A 17,640-nucleotide genomic window follows, 5' to 3' on the forward strand; every position below is an offset into this window, starting at 1 on the left:
TTCACGTCGCTGAGTCCCCTGACGATCTTGTAGGGGCCAAAGTATCTGCGCAGTAATTTTTCCGACAGCCCCTGGTGACCGACTGGTGTCCACACCCAAACGTAGTCGCCGGGTTCGTACTGAATGTTCCTTCGGCCACTGTTGTAACGGCGGGCGTCGACACTCTGCTGGTTGTGGATGCGGTTGCGAGGAAGCTGTCGAGCTTCTTCGGCTTTCATTACGAGGAATTTGGGACATTTCGTACAGTTTCCTTTTTTCGCCACCACGTGGCGTATCGACCTTAAGGAATTTAAGGTCCCTGTATTTTTCAAAGGAAGCGCAAACTCCTCCTCTCCGCGCGGTTTCCTCCTCGCCCCTCGCTCTCGGCCGCCATTAGTGAGCGAAGCGCGCGGCCGCTACTGCCCGCTTCATTTCGTATCGCATGCGGCACGTCGAAGCGCTTGCTTGAAACGCAACTGTTCTGGGCGCGTTTTCACAAGGCTGTTCGTACGTAAGATATCTTCGTAAGATATGTACTACCTTCAATTATTAGTAGAATCTGCGTCGCTCAAACGATTAAAACGAAAGGTAGAACAAGTTAAACGCAACCATAAGCAGTCTTTTCTACTGCTCATTGTTTCTCGGAATCGAATGGTGTTCTGTTTACCTGACGCATTTACGAAAACAAAGAGCTACATCAAACCAGGCACACAAAACACGCCGGAGACATTTATGCGCTAAATACCCTCAACATGACCTTTTTTTTTAAATTTCCAAAATGCATCCGCGGGCTTTTCTTTCCCCATCAGTTACAGGCCTTGGTTCCCGTGTGTGCGCGCGCTTTCTGCGTTCTGCTCTTTAATTGGCGACTCTTCCATTATGCTCATTTTATGAAAAGTCATGCTGGTATTCATATTGCCAAAATGCGCCCTTTTGTTCGCTGCAGAGCATAAACCGGGACTTTTTTTTCTACTCAGTCGGTCGCTGATGTTGTACTCGCGAACGCACCCACCTTCCCGCGTTCATCGCTAACTGGGTGAGAACAGCGAGTAGAACCTCCCTCAGTAATGACGCCTCCAAATGCAAAGAAGTTTTTAATATTTTCAATGAACATACATTTACACATAGTCTAAACAAAGGAAGCACGATTATTGCAGCGAATAAAGAGCACTCTTTCTTGTTCACAAGTTTCCGAATACGATAACACATTAAAAGAAACTTGAAGATAAAACTCGAAACTAAAACTTCAAACAAACTTGAAGATAAAACTTGAAACAAAATTATTGCACGTTTGTAACGGCGTCCCTCATTGCGATACTCCTGCTCCCAGACTTTTTTGAAGCCAATCGCTTGCCCTCTGCTTCGGCATTAAATCTTTTTACCAGGATGTGCATCCTGGTTCGCAGAAACAACTGCAGAATCTTTTTGGGTAATTCATGGCATGATGGAAAGCAATTAGTAGTAAACAAAGATGCCATTACTTTCTCCTGTAACGCTGGAATGCTAACTTTGTTGTTCAGAAGATCTACTTCATTTTTCCTGAAGTATGCCTCTGAAAGTTCGACAACTTGCAACACTGCTGCTGAGGGAATAGCCAGTGTCATTTTGTTTTTGCTGTAACTTTTGAACTGTTAAAGCCTGCAAGCATTAGCATCGTCAGAAAGTGCAGTTTGACAGTCTTGACAGGCCACACTATTTTTGATACACCGTACAACATACCCAGCAAGGTAAGTCAATGACTCCTGCTCTAGAACCTCGAGATCGAGCATGTCGTCAGGAGTGTGTACAGACTGCACCGCGTCATGTTTGCGTTTACCACTACACATTCCGGCAAGCATGAAACCTTCAGCATCAGCATAGCTGCTATCCTTGCTCGGTCGTAAAAACAAGGAGAGAGTGGCAGTCTTCAATGAACTAGGAAATTCTAACGCCCTTGGGACAGGATTTTTTGACCTCAGCGTTGAAAATAGGTTTTCTAAAGCGCCAGTGCTGAAGCGGCTCAACAAAATAAATCCAAACCCTAAGTCTTCTAGAAAGAGCTTCTGCACATGCAACATGACTGTTGTTGACATCACGATACCTGTTTGAATAGGCTTCCAACTTTTCTTCGTGTCACCTCCTATTTCCAGCTTCTCAAAAAGGTCAATCATGTCTGTGAGAAACATGATGGTATCCTCGTACCGGTTTTCATTAAAGTGGCTGATGGCAAGCTTTGTCGTTCTTGAGGACATCAACTTGAACCACTTGAAAACTGAATCGACAAACCATGCTGTGGTCAGGGCATCTTCACTACTGATATTGTTGTCCTTCACTTCCACAAGCATGAGCAGTGCGGCAGCCGTGTCAGTATTAAACAAGCTGAAGGCAAATCCTACTTTCATTTTTTCGAAATGTCCTGGTTGCACGCATGTTGCCTTCAAGTGGGGTGCCAATTTAAGCTCTGCACCGGCATCAACCTCCACAAGCCGCTCGATCGGTTTTATTGAAACAATTCGCCCAGGAAGTTGTAGCTTATGAACAAGGTCTGCTGGCAACTTAATCACTTGACCTCGCGTTAGATGATTACGCAAATTTTTAAGTAAGTGGGGCACATCTGGCATAAAGAAAAGCTTTCGGTTGGGGTCACATGGGTGAGCACACCAGGCTTGAGGCTTGCTGTACTTTCCAACCACAATTCCGAATAACTTCCAGACAGCTTGATTTCCTCCCCCCATATCTGTTACGACAACATGCACTCTGATGCCTATTTTTTCAGATTCAGTTATTATGTCTACAACAACGTGCTTCATTGCCTTTGCCGAAAAGGAATTGCCTGTGAGATGGTATGCCACAACCTGCTTCCAGCGGGTGCGAACACCACCAATCATGAACACAACTGCATGTGTTGCTTGGCATCCGTCAGGCAATGTGCCGTCAGCTAGGGGCATCGTCGGTGCTCCAAATACCGTTCCAGAGGACGCATCATACGAAAGGCCTGGAGTCAGCTGAATTTCATCGATCATCAACGTCGCATGCCGCTTTTCTTGTTCCATCTGTCCCACCTGAAAAAAGCAGGTGTTACCCGCCACAACCTAACCTGCAAAAACTCTACTATTTCAAGACACAACAACGACTTGGGGTTCATGATAAAAAAAATACCTTTAAAGCGAATGCTGGCATCAAGTCATGAAGCAAACGAGGCTGGAACTTGTAGTTTTGGAGATGATGCTGCAACGTCCGTTCTGCTGGAAGAGGCTGTCCTATTTCCCTCATAAGCTTATAGCCCTGCTTTCCACACGCTAACCTGAGCTGCAAGCTTTTCCTCAAAGTTTTCTCAGTCCATGGCGTGCCTCTCATTGTGTTCTTTTTGAGGCTTTGTATCTGATCGGTGTTAAAGAACTCGTGCAGTCCGTACGCTAAATTGTTCATTTCAGAAGTTATCTGTTTTTTTACGATTAGCAAGTAACCGCTGCTGTTCCTTTACTCGAAGTTGCAGCTCTAACTCCGATATTCGATTTCTAAGCGCTGCTTCTAATGACGGTGCAAGGGGTCCTTCTGATTGATGGTTTCTTTCCATCCTGTCGCTTGTCTTGTCCGAGACGGCAGCTGTAAGCATGGGGTGTGTGAGTACACAGACGCATATTCGTCGTAACAGCGCTGTCACCTCACTCAGTGAGCCGCACGTCGCTTCAGGGTCTGGGGTTGTCTCAGCTAATGAACCTGGCTTGTGCGAGTCAATAGCTGTAAGCATGATATGTGTGAGTACACAGATTATAAGGAAGGATGTCGTCACCGTGCTCTCTACTGACTCGGTGAGCCGCAAGTCGGTTCAGGTTCTGCGGTTGCCTCAGCTGATGATCCTGGGTTGTTCGAGGCAGCAGCTGCAAGCATGAGGTGTGTAAGTACACATATAGGGAAGAATATCTGTGGTCACACTGCTTTCCACTCACTATATGTGTCGCACGTTGGTTCAGGGTCTGGGGTCGTCTCAGCAGATGACCCTGGCTTGTCCGAGGCGGCAGCTGGAAGCATCAGGTTTGTAACTACACATTCTATACGCAAAGATGTTTGTCGTCACAGTGAGACACATGATTAGTGGCAGAGTGGTTAAGGGTCACAGCTGATTGAGATGGAAGCAGGGAGTACTTTCTTATCTGTCAGTGACCCACGCTCATTTTATTATCATGTAAACAACAATATCAATGTCGACATAACAAAGAGCTATAAAGGCCTCACCATAAACGGCTTCCTTTTCCCTTCTGCGCGGCGGTTTTCGCTCTTTTGGAACTGGCCGATGCAGAAATATTGAGGGAACTGCATTGGGCTTTAACTTCTTACAGCCAGTCCTCGCAAGAATCACTGGTTCGAACTGGTCGTCCGTGAAGTGTTTCTGAAAAAAAAACAGACCTCCTCCATCGCACCTTCTGCATTTTTCCTAAAGAAATATTGCCGAAGTGTGCTGCAAAATGCTTTGCTTCGTGCATGAATACGTGCAAACAACGACGGCGAAAACAGGATAGTGTCCTTGCACTGAGACTGTTCCTATCAATTTACAAGTCAAAAGTTCACAAAGTTACAAGTTTGGTCAAAACTTGGACAAAATAATAAAAGCGCATAACAAATAAATGGCCAGCGAATAATAAACTCTCCTCTAATTGTACATGCATGCGGAAAATTTGTAAGGGAAAAATGGGGACAAATGAAGAAAGTTGAAACTAAAATCACAGAAAAACAAGAACGCACGAAACTCGCCTACAGATAAACATATAGTTCTTGCGAAAAAAAAACAATTATAGGGTTAAAGAATAAACACGTAGTTAAAATAATAGTTACATCTGTTTCCATAAGGGGAGCTTCGCAGTATATTGCAAGTTACATTGCTTTGGTGAATCGATGTTTAGGTACCTGCCAATTCCTTTTTTATCGTACGCATCTGATCATCGTCCTCTCTTTATGCGCTGTGGCAAAATAAACCCTAAAAACAACTTGTGAACATTTTTAAAGCCCCCAGTTTCGCAGCATCCAACCTTTGCGGAATCTGTTTCAAACGACTTGTGGCAACCAAATTTCGTGAAATCTATGGTGTGCGCGGTGGCTGAGAGAGAAACCAGACTTCTTGAATAAGTGATTCTCGGGCGTGTGCAGAAATGTTCGCAAATGGAAAGAAAATTTCCAACAGTAAATATTCTGCTGTATTTACTGTCGCAAGTTTCAGGTACCCGGTGTCCAATACAGGCCAGCTAGAACGACCTCGATTTCATAGGTATTGAAACCGCACGAGAAAACGCGGCCGGTAATGTCACGCTGCGTTTTTTTTTTTGGTTCGAGCTAAGCGTCAGTATTAAGCTTCCGTTGATCGGAAAGGCTTCCAGGAGCACGTATACACAAAATGGTTTAGTAGCGATCGACTTACCTCGCAAAGCCTCCCTCGGTGGCAGTCAAAGTTCTTTCTTCCGATACGGTGGAGCCATATCGCTCGCCGTTTGAGGTCTCGTTTGCCACGAGGAACCGCAAAAAGTTTGCCCCCCTTGGCAACGCTATTTGAACATCCAACAGCACAGCAAGTCGGCATCGTGCTGGAGGCGAGCGCGTCTTCAAAAATGTAGAAAGCCTACGCTAACGCACAGCGCACATGTGTCGCGGTGTTTCTACGCTCACTAATGGCGCCGTTTTCCCGCGAAAACGAAAGCCGCGCGGGGGTGATTAGTCACGTGTCAAGCCTCGTCCAATGGGAGAGCGGAAAACGGCGGAGAAATCGGGGGAGGGGTAGAGGGCGGGGAGGAAATTCTCCTTTCCTATTCGAACAATGGTTTGCGCTACCTTTGGAACATAGAGGGACCTTAAAGGAATTCGAAATTGCCGCTATGACGTATGCTTTGACGCAGAACTAAAGAAAGCGCAATAAAAAGAAACACACCCTGAAGCTGTCGTTTCACCTCGGTACTTGGAAACAAGCGCACTTGTGTATCAGCATTATCTCGAAGACGGCCTGCTACTTGCTCTCCTGACAATGAATCGACGGTTTTGCTAGACACCTGGCCAGAAAGCTCGTCCGCATTCTGGAGAGATGTCTGGCCGAGATAACGGCTCCCGCGAAGCTTCCGTTGAATATATGTTGTTTTCCTTGAGCAGACTTTTTATTTGTGCACCACTGTGGCCACGGTCTTGCGTAAAGTCAGGGTTCTGTTTCATGGGTTTCCTGTAGAACTGGCGTGATCCATTATTTAAGAGGAAGCTTTAGTTCGGGCCTATCTTCGATGCCGGATACTCAAATACATGTAAAATGCAGGAATGCTTTTATGAGAAAACCGCTGAACCGATTTAATGAAATGTGCTTCATTCAAGAGGGAAAGTTAAATTGCAGAGACTGCAGCAAATAGAATTTTGGTTTAGATAGTCTAATGTTTTCAAAGAATTGCCGGATGTTCGTAAATTTGAAAAAAAATAGAAGCATGAAGTTTACAAATCCGCAGCTCAGCAATTAAAAACAAATATGGCATTTTTATAAACTGCACCCGTTGGAGTATCAAAAGCGAACAATTTTTTTTTGCTATACCTTAAAACTTACGTGAATTTGTTATAATGTTTGGAAGGGTTTTGAAAATGCAACATTCACAACATAGTGGTATATTTCAGGATGGTGTATGTTCTTCTTTCTGGGGTTTTACGTGCCAAAACCAGTTCTGATTATGAGGCACGCCGTAGTGTAGGGCTCCGGATTAATTTTGACCACTTGGGGTTCTTTAACGTGCACTACAACGCAAGCACACGGGCGTTTTTGCATTTCGCCTCCATCGAAATGTGGCCGCCACGGCCGGGATAGGATGGTGTATGATATATGATTGCTATCCGCTTTGGATGTATTATTAGGTGCAGTTTACAGAATTACGATATCATTTTTAACTGCTGAGGTACATAGCTCTTTACGTCAAGCTTTCTTTTTCGAAATTTGGCAATTCTTTAAAATTTTACGTAAAAAAAGTAGACAGCCTATAATCAAATATCCCTTTCTGCAATCACTACACTTTAACTTTTTTTTTCTAAATTCAACATAACTCATCAGATTTGCTGTATTGGTTGCTCTGAGAAACTATTGCCGATTTCCAATGTATTTCGATAGGAGCCCCCAAGCTTAATGCTCCCCCTAAGTTCGAGCTTGAATAATATACTTGTTGGCAAGATACGTTTGTAAACGTGTGATTGTGGCCTAATGAGCTAGTGCACCGGCGTACTGAGCTCAACGGCAGAGGATATGTTTGTAAAGCGTCTTGGGAAGGAAGAGGAGAAAATAAAGGGAGAAGGCTGGTATGTTATTCGGAAGCGTGTCTAGTTGGCTAAAAATTACTATATGCTTTGGTCGTCATACCACCTTACGCTCCATCAGCATAATTTCTATTTAATTCCGCTAGTATTGTGCTATTATTGTCAATCAATCGAGATTAGATCACCGGCGTCATGGCATTGTATTCCGTCGCAAATATTTATCGCCATCACTTCAGAATCATCTCATCGTCATCATGCCGTGGTACTTATATGGCTTCGTCGTTCTATCGACATCATTCCTACCTCGTAATTCCATCGTCGTCACTGCATGCGCCGTCGGCCTGCGGTCCTCGTTTTACCATCGTGAGGCAACATTGGCGAGCGTTGGTCATAACAAAGCGGGTCAATCAGTGAGACAGTGTATGGGCGCACATAGCCGAATCACTTGAAACATCAGGAGAAACACTACGGATTCTAAATAAAGGTGTCTTTGCTAACACGGTGTGTCGCTTCTTGTTCGCTAGATTGTGTGAATGTTAATCGCATTAACTTCGATAGTCATCTTAACATGGGTTCTGCAGGAATTCTTTCGTCTTCGCGACACTAACGAACTCTTGTCCACATTGTTCCCAGCCTATTAAACACCTCGAATTCCTAGAGGTGATCGTGCTCAGGCATGTGACGGACGACCCGAAGTTTGATGGAGGTAGCGGTATGATTTCAACAGCGGCGCCGCCTATCGACAAGGGGAAACACATTTGGATGGGTGGGAATAGCGGCGAAAGGCACACTTCAAGAGTTGCTAGACATCACAGATTCGAATCAACCTGACAAAGAGTTAGAAATATATATGCATGGCAGTTGCGCTAAAGAAATTGAAAACTATTGGATTGGTGCGAGACTCGCTGCAAAAAACATTCATTAGACTGTCTCAGGTATCCGAGCTATCCTTAACGAGAATCAATGAGATGAGTTTCGATAGAGCTCGTTACATTTTTCAAGAGTGGAAGACCTGCCTAGAGGCAGAGTCGACTGCAATATTTTGTTGCTGCACAAAAGCATGTATATTTTCGGCGTGATCATTTTAACGGAAAAACAAAAATTAAATAAGTTTTCAAGAAGTACTTAGAGTACCTCGATAAAATTGTAGCAAATGAATTCTGAATAGTTCATTTGCAACTTTTTTGTGTCTTAAGGCACAGGGAACTTACTACTGGTTTCCATTAAGTTTCTTCGTTATATTTTCAAGCCAGTTGAATATTCTGCCGTAGGTTAATTCACAATTAGCCCAACTAATTAAACTGAGACTTTAAAGTGTATATTGTTCTTAGACAAACGCTTTAAGCCTACGCGGATGCTGCAAAATTTCTCAACATTGGGGAGGGGAATGTGAAAAACAAAATAGAAATGCAGAGCACTTCATTGCCTTCGTAAATTTTTATTTTGAATGCTATTTCCACTCGTTAAGTGGCTAGACCCTCGTATTCGCAGCCTTGTATATGTTTTTGTAGCACTAGGTGCGTTGTCGGCGAATTTACGTGAATAAGCAAGCAGATAATAATTTATTCTGGCGGAGAAAAAAAAAACAAGGAAAGCCTACGTTGTAGATGCACTGTACTGACACACAATTCGACAGAGTCTAAATTTGCATATATTTCTAAACAAAGATGCCTAAATTGTCGATTGAAAAATTGACATCATTATAATGAAGCCGAATAAAGCAATAAACATGGCATGTTCCGTGTGAAATATGATGAGCGTTAGCCTTGTGGGTAAACAATTTCTGTTTAATGAAAAAAAAAAGCTTCTAGTGGCCGTGTATTATCGTATTCCTGAAAGCCAGTAACCAGCGTATCTAAATATACATTCGCGCCAAAATTTTTGGCTCGAGTTCCATCCCTGTAGGTACATCCGAATGACTATATGAGATTCAAAAGTGAGATTAAATGGCGGGCCGCGGCGTGTACGGTAGTGTTCACCTATGCCTTCGCTATAGTATGTTGCCGCACACATTGAAGCACGAGCATGGTGATCAACCGATGTGCTTTTCTAAAACTTCATCCCTAAATGTAAGCGGGGGTTCTGCCTCTCCTGGTGGTTGTTGCCAGCCTGATCCCTCCCTATTTTCCTAACTGTCGATTGTACGGTTTGTTTTCATACCAAATATTCACATAATAATCTGTGGGTGCTCGGCTAGTAATGAAATGTTTATTTCTCTCACAGTTAAATTATCAAGTAACCAGCAAGAAGGGATGCAGGGCAAAAACCTGCTTTGATGCAGCTTGAACACCGCCCGGCCGCCGTTGATCACATGACAGTATCTTCCCAATAATCGTAAACTCGAGCTAGCTTCGTATAGACAAAAGGGCTAATGGGTCGAACAGAACCGGGCCGGCCAAAGTATGGTACTTTCGGGCTCGGGCGAGGCCCAGACCTGAAAAACGGGCCCGTGCAGTGCTCTACCTCAGATAGTCTGATCAGCATATTCCCATACTGTGATGTAGTAGTGACGCTGAAGTAAACAGTCGCAAAACTGTGTATGCCGAAACTGATTCTTTATTGGGCGAACATGTGCCCACAAAAGCAAGCTACACTCGAAGCACAATGAAAGCGGCGAACACAGTCGGCGATCGTCGAAATCTGATCAGCGGCGAAACGCGTCGGCTTTTTACATGAGTCATCGAAGGCCCCAGAGTAATCCCTGGTAGCCGCATGTCTTCCAGAAAGTTCTAGATAATTCGCGTCGCTCATACAATCAGATTACATGAGCGTCGGTGACAAGAGACAACGGATAGAAGCATTGATAACGTTCGAGAAACTTTCGATACATGCAGGCGCGTCCTGTGCCTAGCGATAACGTTTAACATTTGTTAGCCGGTGAAAAGCGGTCACCGGTGAAAGATAAACATGTATACGTGTCAATACCCTCCCCTTAAAAGGAAGACGACGACGAAGTCTCGAGTGTAGAGTGGCTCGCGTTGAGCTCCGCATTTTTCAATGTTGCGGTGGCAAACCTAATCGTGACCCATCGACAACGCAGACCGACGGAGCCGTGAAGTTACAAAGAATCAGTGGAGACCGACCTTTGGGCCCTGGGACGTCTTCACGGGGAGCAGCAATTTGAAACAGGCCAGTATCACGCGGCGGGGCTGCTAGGCCTACCGCCAGCTTGGCGCGGCGGTAGCGGCTGCGCCGGAGGGGTGGGCTCCGGAGTTTGGTCTAACCATGGCCACAGGCGGGGCGCAAAACTCTGATTCCACCGGAACACGATCTCGTCCAGTCGAAAACGACGACCGAATGGATCTAACGGGACCATGCACACCTACGATCGTGCACAACCACCGCGAAGAGGTGAGTGGAAACCTTCAACCCTCAAGCTTGCTCGACACCGGAGCCGACTGGCAGACGGTTTTGACATTGCGTCAGCAAAACAACAAGCATTGGAACGCAAACGCGACAATGCGGCACCCAAACACTCTTCGGAAACCAATACCACGAGACGACCCAAAGAAAAGTTCCCTGAACTCCCACACTTGCCGCAAGGCGACTTTAAAATCATAATAAGACCGCACCAGGTTCCGCACCACTGCGGAACATTGTAACACCCACACTTGTGACAGCAGTCATCGAAGCTTGTCAACACAAATTCTCCGGGGACCAATTCATCCTACGAATCAACCCGGGATCTAACATACCTATTTTTTCCACCAAGCACCAGGAAGTGGCTGAGAAAGCAGGAGGTATACGAAACCTAACGATCAATGATCATGCATACGCCGTCAAAGTGTATGAGGCGACAGGAGAAGACGCGCTAAGAGGGGTGGTTCACGGAATTCCGCAACACACCCCACCCGAGGCTTTGCTTGCAAATATGCGGGTGCGCACGCATGGAGTAGAACTCGTGCAGGCACGCATGATAGGTGACACCAAGAGTGCCGCCTTGACCTTTAGCTGGCCCATACTACCTAAGACGGTCTACTACTACGGAGGGGAACTTTTCTGCCACCCCTTCCGCGCCACGATTCAAGTCTGCAAGATATGCCGCGACAAAGGGCATCGTACGGATGTTTGCCCCAACCCCGACCGCCGCATCTGCAAACTATGTGGGCTTGAAAATCCAACCGAAGGACACCCATGTGAACCTAAGTGTGCCTCGTGCGGGGGGGCTCATCCCACCGGGGATCGAAGCTGCAACAAGGAGGGCGCTGCGGTCACCGAGGTCTGTGGACGTGCTCCTATCGGCTCCGTCATCTTCGCATTATTCCGCAGCGATTTCTATCTAATTTTGCGAAGTTCTTGCACCAAGAGTTTCGTGAAGTTCCAAGGAAACCGTGGATACCCGATTTGGAGGTAGGGCACCATTTTTACGAATTTACGAGAACTTTTCTACCGCGTCCACGCCGCTACCGAACTGAGCCTAGGCGTGCACACCAGACGCTAGGCTCAGCCGACGCGTTCGCCGCGCGCCGGTCGGAACGCGAGAGCTCGGCGAGACGCCACCCGCCCTTCGCGCCGAGCGCGACACGGAGAGAATGGCGACTTCTAGCGAAGAAATGGATAGCTCTGCGGAGGAGTTACCAGCAACTCAGACTACTTCAGCAATACCTAATGAGCAACAGGACAAGACGGGCTGGAAAGTGGTGATCAGCCGGAAAACGAAGAAGGAACGCGCCGAAACAACTGCGCAACAGCAAGCACAACATACAAGCAGCGGGCAGGTGAGCTCTTCTCGCACGCCTCCTAAAATTATGAACCGGGTGATTAGAGCCTCACGCATGCCACCCCTACCACAAGACAACATTAAGATAGTGCTTCGCCCAAAGGGCGGCTTGAACATACAAAAGATCGGACCGACCTCAGTGAGTAAAGCCCTCATGGCAGCAGTAGAACTTAATGCAGAGCAGACCACGGAGGACATTACATGTCCCAATATTACACAGAATATCATGGTGGCGAGCACGCCCTTTCGAGAAAATGCAGACAAGTATGCGGACGTAAGGGCTGTCCGAATAGCCGGAAAAGCGTACGCAGTCAGCGCTTACGAAACTGCCCCAAGCGACACCTGCAAGGGGGTAATCAGATACATCGACACTGCCGACGATCACAGGACGATTGAAAGAAACATCGTGAATGACCGCAACCCCTTGGCACTAGCGGCGAAAAGAATCAAGAACTCAGGATCAGTGATCATTGTGTTTGATGGACTTCGCGTCCCAAACTTCGTAAGATATGGACCAACACTGGTACCCTGCTCCTTATATCGCAAACAAGTGGAAATATGCTACGTATGCGGCAAACTCGGACATCGTGCGGACGTTTGCCCCGAGCCGGGCTCCACCAAATGCAGGGGCTGTGGACTTCCTAACCCCACCTCATCCCATGTGTGCGATCCGAAATGCAAGCTGTGCGGGGGCTTGTACGCGACAGCGGACAAGGTGTGTAAGAACCGCTATCTCATTCCATACGTAGTACGCGCACGACGACAACGAGCACGACTGGAGCAACAAGAGAAGGCACAGCTAGTCGAAGAAGAAAAGCAACACGCGGAACGAGGCCGTTCTTGGTCGAAGACGCCGGGACGCAGCCGCTCACGCTCTCGATCGAGGAGCCGCACACCTGCGAGGACAAGCAGGAGTCGTTCAAGGTCACAGGTGCGCTTCGGTGGAAAGAACAACGGAGGCGACGGCACGTGGGCAGACAAAGTCAGAGGTGCTACGACGACCACGCCAAAGGAAAGTGAGTCCCGCAACCCAGATAAAGAGCGGATAGCTATGTTAGAACAGGAACTAAGAGAGCTAAAAGCCGCTTATACTAAGCTAACACTTGAATTAACTGAAATAGGTAAAGCGAACAACAGTAGGCCAACGCGCACTCCCGGACCACCAACCGACATCGAAACTCCCCAGCCAGTTGAGATTGCGAGACAGGGAGAGCAACGCGAAGAATGCCCGCCTCCTAAGAAGCGAGCTGTAACGCAACCGCGAATGGCCATGCGATCAGACGTTAAGGACGCTATGGACGCCATGAGCGAGAACATGAGTCTAATGCACGAGAGCATGGTGCGAATGAACGAGGAAATGGACATACTTAGCACGCGAGTTCAGAAAATGGAAATGTATCTAAACAACACTGTAGTACCGTCCATGGAGAGGATGAGTTCACAACACGTCGGTGCGCAAGGCCCACCACATGACGGTTTTACTGCAAGTGAAGGGGGCTACAACAGCCAACATGGCAATGACAAATAAGACACGAAATCTCCGCATCTGGCAATGGAACTGCAGGGAGGTCGCCTCAAAAAAGGCGGTCCTCCTGCAGATGGTCAAATCAGAAACCGAAAGCCACGCGTCATCTTCCTACAAGAAACACTCATAACTGAACTGGATCTTACGGGATATAAAGCCGAAGCCCACAGAAACGAGCAAGGAAGAGGCGTCGCTATTCTGATTGGAAAGAAGGTCCCGTACATTCGGCATGAAATCCGCAACACAGCCTGCTATCTAGAACACCTCACGATCGAGATCATACCGAACGACCACGTAGGGAACAAGCAAAGCATTTTTCTCACTAATCTGTACAGCAGCCCTAAGGACACGAGGCAAGGGTTCAGAGGCATACTGGGCAAGTTTGCGCGCATCGCCAAAAATAGTCCGCTGATTGTAGGTGGGGATTTTAACGCCCCACACCAGGCATGGGGCTACGCGTATCCCTCTAGCAAGGGAGATCGTCTTCACACGGCAGCCTCCGATCTCGAGTTCACGCTGATCACAGAGCCAGAAACCCCAACTAGATGTGGCACTTCCACATGTCGAGACACCACACCGGACCTCACTTTCGTCCGGGGCGTAGAGAAATGTGCCTGGCACAACTCGGGCATAGACCTTGGAAGTGACCACTATATTCTCCGAATTGATGCAGAGCTCCCGGGAAAGAAGCAAAGGGAGTACAAACTAATCGATTGGGACAAATTTCGTGCAATACGGACGCAGCCATCCAACTCAACAGGAGCAAACACGAAGCACACAATAACTAGTTGGACCAAACAGCTCAAAGCAGACATCGTATCCTCGGAACGAACGATTACGACGGACGTTAAGGTAGAGAGAATGGACAGTCGGCTAGCGAATCTACTCGAAGCCAAACAATCCATACTAGCCAGGCGGAAGGGTCAACGTTTCAACAGAAGACTACGAAGGAAACTCGCCGAACTCAACAAGACCATTGAAGAATACTGCGTGGTTCTCTCCCGACAACAATGGGACGAAGTCTGTAACCCCCTCAACGGGCAAATACGCAATGGGAGTGGGTGGAGGCTCATAAAACACCTCCTCGACGAAAACGGAACAAAGTCCAAAACTATGCAACGGATCAGGCTAAGCAATTAGTACACCACGCGAAGCAAAGCAGTACTGCCGAAGCACTTATAGAAGACCTTGCCAAACGGTACTTACCGCTTAAATCGGGGCAATCTCGTAGATTACAAAGGAAGAACTACGACGGTGTCCCAAACTCGGAGCTAGATGCGGACTTCACAGAAAGCCAAGTGCGCTTCGCAATTCACAACCTCAACAGTAACTCTGCAGCAGGCCCCGATGGTATCACAAATCGGACTCTCCGAAATTTAGACGATACATCGGTCACGTTCTTAACGCAACAAATCAACAAAGCCTGGAAAACCGGCTATCTACCTGCAGAGTGGAAGCATGCCAACACGGTCCTCATCCCAAAACCGGGCAAGCCACTGGGGCTACCAAACCTGAGGCCGATCTCACTAACGTCCTGCCTTGGAAAACTAGCCGAACACGTCATCCTGAACCGACTATTGGAATACGTAGAGGAAAAGGAGTACTTCCCCTACAATATGATCGGCTATAGGCCGGGTCTCTCAACGCAAGACGCTATGCTAAGAATCAAGAAAAGTCTGCTGGATCGCCCCAGACGAGACACCAAGGCGCTACTAGGCCTTGACGTGGAGCAAGCTTTTGACAACATCCAACATGAAGCCATTCTCAAAGCCATATCTGAACACAATCTCGGAACACGTTTCTACCGCTACGTCAAGGCGTTTCTGGAGGATCGAACGGCTACTCTCCGGATAGGCGAGCACGTCTCGGACATCTTTGAACTGGGCGATAAGGGAACACCGCAAGGCTCGGTACTTTCGCCATTCTTAGTTTACTTCGCGATGACAAAGCTCTCTCGCGCACTGGGTGAAATTGCCGACGTGGAGCACACCCTATACGCAGACGATGTCACCATCTGGAGCACTGGTGGCAGTGATGCGGAATTAGAATCTCGCATGCAAGAAGCCATCTCGGTTACCGAAGCGCATCTCACCCCAATGGGACTTCGCTGCTCTTACAAAAAATCCGAGCTACTCATCTACCATCCCCCAAGACCAGGGCGCCCTTCCAACGACTGGCGCAGACACCACACTCCATGCATTGAGTTACACGACAGGGACGGAAATCGCATACATACGGTTGACAAAATACGAATCCTAGGACTAATCATCCAAAGTAACGGCTCCAACTGGGTGATGCTGGAAAGCATCAAGATCAAGATTGCGAACACGATCCGAATGTTTCGGCGCATCATGAATAGGCACAGGGGACTGAGCGAGGACAACGCCATTAGAATGGTCCACGCTTTTGTACTTTGTCACATCACATACGTGGCTGCGATGCTCAACTGGAAAAAAGAACACCGGAAAAGGCTCGAAGTACACATACGACGAGCTTTCAAGACAGCGTTGGGGCTCCCCGATAATGCCTCCACTGATCTACTCTTACAGCTAGGAGTGCACAATACCCTTGCCGAAATCATCGAGGCTCCGCACACGGCACAGATCGCACGCCTATCAAGCACCAAAGCGGGTAGGAAGATTCTCGTCCAGCTCAGCCTGAACACCATAGCGGAAAAGGACAACGTCTTGCAGTTACCTAAAGTCATGCGAGAAGCAATTAAAGTGCTCCCATTCCCAAGAAACGTACACCCGATCCACAATCAAGGAAGAAGACCCGCCCGCGCCAGAGCCCTCGCGGCAGACGCGACAAGGTTTCCCGACCAGACAGCTTTCGTGGATGCTGCGCACATACCGGGAAAGCACGCCTACTCGGTAGCAGTAATCGACGGACACGGGCGAACGCGCAACTCACTCACGCTTTACACTAAGAAGCCAGATGTAGCTGAACAAGCAGCGATAGCACTAGCTCTCAAAGACTCGAGCTTCACAACTGTATACAGCGACTCTAGAGCAGCCACTCGAGCTTTCGCCAAGGGCGGGATAGACAAGACGACGCTACGAATCCTAGGCGGAAGTAACATCACTGATCACTCCATCGTATGGTTCCCGGCATACATGGGCAGCTTAGGGGGCGGCCTGCGGAATCTCAATGAGATCGCACACGAGGCGGCGCGAGGACTCGTCGACCACGTCCCTCCGGTTTTCCCCGCTACCCCACATATCGAGTACAGCTAGGATCAATTATTCACTTACAACGAGCTCACTAAGCACTTTTATCTAAGCTGACGAGAGTTCCCCCTCCCGGATAAGAAATTAACGCGCAGCCAATCAGTCACGCTACGCTTGCTCGAAACGAACTCATACCCCAACCCCTGGCGCATGAAGCACATCAACCCAGACTACGACGGACAACATGAGTGTGAACATTGCAGTGAACGTGTTGACTTGAACCATATGCTGTGTGGTTGTGCATCGAGTGACGATTACGCCAACAACAAGGAACATTGGGACATAGTGCTAAAAAGTGCTTCACTACACGACCAACTTCGGGCTGTCCAGAAGGCCCGCGAGGCGGCGGAGAGCTTCGGGATCTCTGCCGACGTGGGAGGTGCCCTCTACACCTGGCGCCTAGCCGAGTGTCCTTCAGGACCATTTCTTTGGGAAATAAAGTTTTACCACCACCACCACCACCAAGCTGCAACAAGCGACTGAAACAGTTACCACAGCGTACACCTCGAACATCTCGACAGCAAGCGGCCAAACAACCACGGTTGTTCTTCTCGGAGGATGAAGAAGAATACTACAAGGATAAGACAGGACGCAGCAGAGCAACTAGAAGCAGATCCCGCTCAAGATCTCCACAGCTGACTGCCCCTGCTTTACCCAAGACAGACGAACCTAAACAGAATCGTGAGCGATCCCGGACTCCGGTGAAGAAGCTGGCAGGGATTCTAGCCCCTCCGCACGGTGCTGGGACTCCCCAGAAGACACTGGCACAGGTAAGCTGGGCGGGGGTCACGTCCTCCACAACCAAATCCATCACACAGAGTGAGCGATTCACACAGAGTGAGCCAATAAGGGCGTTCTAGCGGAAAACAAACAACTCAAAGCTAACTTAGATAGCACCAAACATGAACTTGAAATACTAAAACGCCAGGTGGAATCGTTAACAG

The 17,640-nt window shown here is 47.8% G+C and overlaps 2 protein-coding genes across 2 annotated transcripts in view; one reads left to right on the forward strand and one right to left on the reverse strand.

The window, feature by feature from the left end:
* The window catches only part of LOC119437231 (adenosine deaminase), a 476,423-nt gene that overhangs the window by 373,646 nt on the left and 85,137 nt on the right, over positions 1-17,640 (forward strand). The gene's annotated exons all lie outside the window — the stretch shown is intronic.
* On the reverse strand, positions 3,760-5,626 carry LOC125942904 (uncharacterized). The gene is made up of 4 exons (XM_049661152.1): positions 5,372-5,626; positions 4,195-4,348; positions 3,909-3,980; positions 3,760-3,839 (listed from the first exon to the last, which is right to left on the reverse strand). The coding sequence occupies exons 1-4, from the start codon at positions 5,528-5,530 to the stop codon at positions 3,760-3,762; spliced, it is 465 nt and encodes a 154-aa protein (XP_049517109.1). The 5' UTR covers positions 5,531-5,626.

The sequence above is a fragment of the Dermacentor silvarum genome, chromosome 1 (assembly GCF_013339745.2).
Source record: "Dermacentor silvarum isolate Dsil-2018 chromosome 1, BIME_Dsil_1.4, whole genome shotgun sequence".
Lineage (NCBI taxonomy): Eukaryota > Metazoa > Arthropoda > Arachnida > Ixodida > Ixodidae > Dermacentor > Dermacentor silvarum.

Bases quoted from the DNA above. Each gene is read 5' to 3' on its own strand.
- LOC125942904 (XM_049661152.1), bottom strand. From the start codon at position 5,530: ATGCCGACTTGCTGTGCTGTTGGATGTTCAAATAGCGTTGCCAAGGGG. The intron at 4,349-5,371 runs GTAAGTCGATCG...TTTTTTTTTCAG, and splicing joins ACCGAGGGAGGCTTTGCGAG to AAACACTTCACGGACGACCA. The intron at 3,840-3,908 runs GTGAGTGGAAAG...TCATGCTTGCAG, and splicing joins ACCAACGTGCGACACATATA to CTGCTGCCTCGAACAACCCA.